Source organism: Humulus lupulus, chromosome X, assembly GCF_963169125.1.
Source record: "Humulus lupulus chromosome X, drHumLupu1.1, whole genome shotgun sequence".
Classification (NCBI taxonomy): Eukaryota; Viridiplantae; Streptophyta; class Magnoliopsida; order Rosales; family Cannabaceae; genus Humulus; species Humulus lupulus.
In genome coordinates this window covers 234,721,910-234,728,774 of record NC_084802.1, presented here as the reverse complement: position 1 = coordinate 234,728,774, position 6,865 = coordinate 234,721,910, and the positions used below count along the sequence as shown (strand labels likewise).

Below are 6,865 nucleotides of genomic sequence, written 5' to 3'. Positions count from 1 at the left end.
CTGAAAGCTATGAATGTAAACCTCCAAAAAAAAAAACCTTTAATGATTCCAAAAAAGTTGCATACTAATAGAAATATTAGATTCCTCAGTCAAAATTTGCATACCCTTCATATTACATTTTAGAGTTTGGTTTAGTGAATACAACTAAGAATAAACACTCAGACCGGCTCCCCATTCTCTAATGAGGGTAAATGGATAGTTAAGGGTTGAAATAAGGTATAACATTCTTGGCCGTTCCTATTTAAATCGGCTAAATAAGTCACTGAAGAATTTGGTCTTAACAAAACAAAAGTCATAACCACTAGATTATAAGGTTCTTAGAAACAAACACCACAGCTGCGATTAAATTTGGTCTAAGCTTGAATTTTGGTCGTTGTTTTTCTGAAAATGAGCCGTCAATCAATCAACGCCAGCGGCCGGCCCCTTCGTTTAGTCTAGACTATTACTATTTAAGTGCTTAAGCCCCAAAGAGGCCGACCCAAGATGTGACAATCGAATTCAGATGAGCACTTTTATGCTTAGAATTATTTGTCCATCATAGTCTTATAATTAAACACCTACCTAAGAAACAAACGGAACTTCCACAAAAAAAAAAAAGTTTCATTCCAGTTTTGATGCCCTTTGTTATTTGATACCATCAATTTTATACTTCATATAATAAATCAATTAACATCCAAAAATTAGTCCATTGTTGATTGTCACTGAGGTCTCAAGTAATTAATTTTTTAGACATCACATGACATATCAAATAAGTACAACAAACAAAGTAAAAAGAGTCAATTATATGTGTTAACAACATGCTTCTTCTTCTTCTTCTTTTTCTTTTTATCCAGAAAGTTGGCATATAAGAATACCCAAAAGTGTGTCATTTTACATAGTAGTCTAGTAGTAGTAGTAGTAGTAATAGTATTAAGTATTTTGTAACTTGTAAGGACCAAAAATGGCCAATTCACCTTCAACTTTTGCTGGGCCTTCCCCTAAACTAGGATTGTCCATTGAACAATCTTTCATGGAAGAAGGCAAATCTAAGGGATTCCAAGAATACACTATTAAAGTTGATAAACCTCCTTCTAGCTTCCAAAAGGTAAGATTTTCTCTTCATACTATAATTTGAATATAAGGAATCTAGTATATTGCACCATTTAATTTTTTTATTTGTTTATTTATTTATTTATTTTTGGTGGGACTTGTCTTGTGTAAGTAGATGGTTGCGGAACTCATTGGTACATACTTTCTCATATTTATTGGCTGTGGTGCTGCAATTGTCAACAAAATAGAACCGTTAACAATTGTGGGAATAGCAATAGTTTGGGGTCTTGTTTTAATGGCAGCCATTTATGCACTAGGGCATGTCTCAGGTGCCCATTTTAACCCTGCAGTCACCCTTGCCTTGGCTGCTGCCAGAAAATTCCCCCTGAAACATGTGAGACTACAACACTACATTCATAATCTCTTCTAAATAACAATCGCATGTAAAAAGCTTTTCAATACAAAAGTTTGTGTCGTATAGGTACCTATGTATGTCGTTTCACAGCTGGTCGGTGCCACCCTGGCTAGCCTGACCCTCAGGGTGTTATTCAATGACGAAGACAGTATTCGTACAATAACGACTCACTACTCTCCTCCAACTACTGATCTTGAAGCCATCACATGGGAATTCATAATCACTTTCCTTTTGATGTTCACTATCAGTGGTGTTGCCACTGATCATAGAGCGGTATGATTGGTCTATTGTGCAGTAACTATTTGACTGTTGACATAACAAAATGTTTTTTTTTTAATTTTGATTCCTATTTGGATGAAAAAAACAGTGCAAAGATCTTTCAGGATTGGCAGTAGGAGCTGTACTTTTGGTCAATGTTATGGTTGCTGGGTAATTTATTTACTTGTATTTTTTTTTACGATTATAATATAAGTAGGCAATTGATACTACTTGTGTTCAATAAGCTCAGTATGTTTAGATTCACAAGAGTTTGTAACGCTACATTTTGCAGACCTATCACTGGAGCTTCAATGAATCCTGCTAGGAGTATTGGCCCTGCTGTTGTCTCGGGGATCTATACAAAGATTTGGGTCTTTATTGTATCTCCTATTCTTGGAGCCATGGCTGCCACATTGGTCTACAGCATCGTCAGAGTCCCTAAGCCAGAAATTTCTGGGAGCACCACCAAAAGTACATACAATCATATGTATTTGCAGTCGAAGCAATAGATAGTTTAAACCTCATAGCGGGGGATCTAATGAATAAGCAAGTTATTGTGCCTTATGGAGTTTAGAATGTTGAAGATGTTGAGTTAAATTTCCCATTGGGATTCAAATATTATCTTTTCTTTTTCCCTACATAATTATTGATGCAATACTTCATGGCAACAATTGCATGATGAAAAACATGCAAACAGAAAGACATTAAACTACAAGCAATGAATGAAGAAAACGTGGATACTTAAAATCGTCATGATAAAATATCTGGGGATTAATAGTTAAAGCACATGCCTGAGTTTATTCTAGGACTACACATTCTATCTTTACTTATCTAACTCTCCCTTACGAGAACAACATTTACTATACAAACAAAGCTACATAATATGATACAACAAGGGACAAAAGGATGGCCCGGGAGCTTCCTACACTAATTAGGAAGGAGATAATACGGATTAGAGGTCAACTGCTGTTTCAGGTCAAACTAGTGAAGGAGAAAACAGGTCGGATGTGTTCCATGTGGAGCAAACTTCCACCTTCCCGTGGCCTATCAGAAACAGTCAACACTGCGTTTGTCACCTGCGGTTTTTGCTATCTCAAGCGTGGATGTTTTCTTTCTCTTTACCTGTTTTTTATATATAAAATAAGAAAAAAGAAAAATTTATTAGTTCAGAGAATATTAATAAGCAATTTTCAATCCACCACACCATATAGTCATGTAATTCAAGAATCAGACACATTTTTTAATGCATTTAGTAAGATCAACAAGCTCTTGAATGATTCAGCAAGCAGAAGCCGCAGACATTTTCAATCATTCAAAACATATTAGTGCGCTTGCACATTTTATTTTATTTTAGATAAGATAGTAGTTCTCACCCAGTTTGAGATAGTCTCCTCCAGTTTATTATTTGATGAGACTGAGGATGTCTCTGCAAATAAGAAGAACTTGCACCAATGCCATTGTCTTCGCTAACAAACTGCTCTGAGTAACTGGCAGCTGAAGGAGACCAAACAGGAACAACACCCCCATCTCGCTCTCTCCTAGCACTACTTGAAGATTCTGCTGTTGAATCCTCAGCACCATATTGCATTGCAGTTGGATTGTACTGTGGCTGAGTGATAGTCTGCCCTGGCCCATGGTTCAACATGTCACTCCTCGGTTCTTGCATCACAACTACATTTGTGGGCACTTCAGCTCGGCTGTCTACTGCTGAAAGTCGCAAGTCCAGAGAGGATTCTTCCTCCTCAACTCTGAACAAAGAAGTAGTCATGCTTGGGACCATCTGATCCTCATAGCGTCGAGTTGTTGGAGGAGGATTGTTTCTCAGGGGTTCATGGTTCTCCTCCATTTGTATGTCTTGAGGGAAGGCAATCACACCATTGTCAGAGGAGTCTCCAAGACCTTCCTCAGTTCCATTCTCAATTGCGGCCCTCGAAGCTGCTTCTTGCCGCCACATCTCAGATAGTGCTTCTTCCAATCTGGCTTTTGCAGCATCTATTCCAACAATAGGGAGAGGGTAGTTTAACCCCAGTTCAATTCCAGCTGCTTGAAGTACAGATTCTGGTGCATTCCAAGGATGGTGAATCCATTCAGTTGGCAATCTGGCAAGTTCAGGAAGCCACCTCCGTACATACTCTCCATGTGGATCAAATTTGTACCCTTCAAACTGTAGACAATAAATAAACATGAAATTATAATTTTTTTGTTTATTAAAACAAACAAAAATCATTTTAAACTTTCTAAAGGACAGGCTCCTAATCATATGGTTATGCAAACGTGCCTTGTTAACAAATGAAATAGCAAGTAGGAGCAGTGGCTGAAGACAGCTGAAGTATATATAATCCAATGCAAGAGACCTTGATTGTTAAAGAGAGTGGAATGTATCTAAACTTGAAAGAATGTGGTGTGTTTAACTATTGGCAAAGGCACTATCTGGAAGTTCTAAGTTGAAGAATCAGAATGAGGCTGGGCTGTGTATATCCATACCTGTGGATTATCTATGCGGTCGAATTCTCTGCCATCAGGGAGAGTACCAGATATATACTGCCAACCAAGTGCATCGCTCTCAAGATCAGCATCCAAGAGAGTGTCCCAGAAATACTTCATTCCCCACCTCCAAGGAAGTTGCAAAACTTTAACAAAGAAACTCGAAACTACTACTCGTATTCGATCATGCAGCCAGCCAGTAGCCCACAACTCCCTCATGCCAGCATCCACTAATGGATATCCAGTTCTACCTTGCCTCCATGCCTTGAAATAGTCCTCATTCACAACCCATGGAAAGAACTTTAGATGCCCAAGAAGGGGCCTTTCATGACTGTAAGGGTGATTAAAACTCAAGTATCTTGAGTATTCTCTTAGACCAATAGACTTTAGAAACAAGTTCACACTCTCTTCACCAGCCTTGTTTCCTTCATTGGCCCACAAAACTTGCTTGATCCTGACAAGATGGAACACTTTTCTCACACTTACCTCCCCAAAATGCAAGTGGGGAGAGAGAAGTGAAGTTGTAGCACTATCAGCTTTCTTGTGATTTTTTGCGTACTCAATGAGTGGTCCATTAATGAAATTTGTGAGAGCCTTATCAGCGCTGCTCCATCCAGGAGACCAAGCTCGAGCAAGGAGTGCATTGCTTCCCTTCTCTGATTCATCTTCAAACACCAGTGTATCAGAACGACACCTTGATACATCACCTGAAAAAAGTTCAACCACGTCAAAAAATGTGAATCAAAACCTGCAAACATAAACTTGAAACTGTAGTACAAGCAAGCACAGAACATAAAGAATTGTCCACTGGATATGATCCATTCATCTATATTCTCAGTGACATATTGTTCACTGTTCAAACCTGAAATTATTCTCTTAGGCGGGAGAAGTGGAGCTTCTGGGTCATATGGCATGCTAAGGCATCTCTCCCAGAAAGATGTGAAGGTTGTGAATGGGCGGCCTTGTGCATCATTAACATCCCATGGTTCATAGAGCAAATCAGCATTAAAGGAACGCACAGTTATGCCTTGAGAAGTTAAAACCTCCTTTGCTCGATGATCTCTGACAAGAGACAAGGGGTCTGAAATCACAAACACATTCACAAAACATTAAAATAGGCACAGATGGTTTTTTTTAGTTCCAAAAATTGTGGAATGGGAAAGTAAAGCATCTTTGAGCAACGTTTACAGAATGTTCCTTTTCAATTTAGGCAAAAAAATAAAAATACATACATCCCAATAATCAAACAGTTAACATTTAATCAAAATCAAGAAAGAACATAGGAGACCATGAACAATTTCATCAAATACTAAAAAGATAATTTTTCCAATTCAGGCAGCCATGAAAAAACCAATATTTGGTTGTACTAAGAATATAATCAATATAAACTGTCCGTCAGCCACAAGATTTAGAGATTCACTAACCAACTGAAACAATCTACAGGAGATTATTAAAAACATCAGAAAAACTGAACAGATTGATGACAAACAGAAATTTCACGCTAATTAATAATGCTGTTAAAAATATAAAAAAAAAAAAGACGGACCATATAGGTGGTTGAAGAATAGCTGTTTGGCACCAGTGGACTTAACAACATCAAGTAGAGAAGAAACACTATCAGTAGATCTTCTGGTGATGAGAGAAGTGCCAAAACTTCTCAAAGAGAAATCAAGATGAGCCAAACTTTGCTTAAGCCACCATCTTGACACCCTTCCAGGATAATAATGGCCTTCTTCCTCAGGTGCCCATACAAAGACAGCAATCACAGCACCAGCTCTAACTCCAGCTGCTAAAGCTGGATTATCTTCTATCCTTAGATCTCTCCTGAACCATACTATGCTACACCCACCTGCTGACATCTCCCCAAATATATAATTAATATATATATATATATATATATATATATATATCCACCACCAACCCCCGCTGAGCCTGCAAATTGAAAGACAATTTCTCTCTCTCAACTATATACCATATCCCACTTTCTCTTCTCTCTCTCTCTTTGAGGCACACCAGGGGATTGTGAGTGATCCAAAGCTGTACCTTTCTTTACAGTTTTCTGGTCATATGAAAGATAAAAGATGAGAATTTTAAGCCATTAGGAAGAAAAGTTGCACCTGATTACCACTTATCTTTCTAAATAGTTATCAAAATTATGTTCCCTACCTTTTTCTTAAGGGTGAAATTCTTCCTCAATGCGTTTGAGGGTTAATCTCTCTTAAGACTAGTGGCAACAAAGATGGGCCCTATGAGAAGGAGAGAGAGAAAGATGAGCTAGAAGAGTGAGTGAAGAGGAATGGTTCATGTAGCAGGGGATACAACAAATTGTTGGCCAAACTAAACTATAGCCACAACTTTTATTTCGAAGATTTTTCATTATTTTATTTTAATTTTTCCTTATCCCAAGGGGAAAAAGAAAACAATAAAAATTAAATCCCACTCATCTCTATTCTCTCTCCCTCTAGGTCCTTCCCTAATCAACTCTGCCTGACAGAGTGGAAAATTGATAGAAATGACAAATTTCTTTAAATTCATCGTTATCATCATCACATTGAGGTTAAAGTTGAAAGTAGTTAATTTTTGGTTGCTAATAAAATGTTAAGAAAAAAACAGTGTCTCCTTTCGTGAAAAGTAACAAACACGTGTAATTTGTCAAACTCTTTTGTGTTTTATGCAGAA

At 37.7% G+C, this 6,865-nt stretch overlaps 2 protein-coding genes across 3 annotated transcripts; one reads left to right on the top strand and one right to left on the bottom strand.

The window, feature by feature from the left end:
- The first annotated feature begins 921 nt into the window (after positions 1–921).
- On the top strand, positions 922–2,211 carry LOC133806863 (nodulin-26-like). Its single transcript, XM_062244948.1, has 5 exons — positions 922–1,084; positions 1,205–1,423; positions 1,511–1,717; positions 1,812–1,873; positions 1,995–2,211. Exons 1-5 carry the CDS (start codon positions 941–943, stop codon positions 2,209–2,211), a joined length of 849 nt encoding a protein of 282 aa, XP_062100932.1. The 5' UTR covers positions 922–940.
- Positions 2,212–2,425: 214 nt separating this feature from the next.
- On the bottom strand, positions 2,426–6,463 carry LOC133803862 (cryptochrome-1). Of its 2 annotated transcripts, XM_062242004.1 has the most exons (5): positions 5,733–6,461; positions 5,049–5,267; positions 4,187–4,893; positions 3,076–3,866; positions 2,426–2,824 (listed from the first exon to the last, which is right to left on the bottom strand). In XM_062242004.1, exons 1-5 carry the CDS (start codon positions 6,043–6,045, stop codon positions 2,821–2,823), a joined length of 2,034 nt encoding a protein of 677 aa, XP_062097988.1. In that variant the 5' UTR covers positions 6,046–6,461; the 3' UTR covers positions 2,426–2,820. The 2 variants fall into 2 exon arrangements, with proteins under 2 accessions (XP_062097988.1, XP_062097990.1); XM_062242006.1 differs by lacking the exon at positions 2,426–2,824 and having other exon boundaries at positions 3,072–3,866; positions 5,733–6,463.
- Positions 6,464–6,865: the final 402 nt, after the last annotated feature.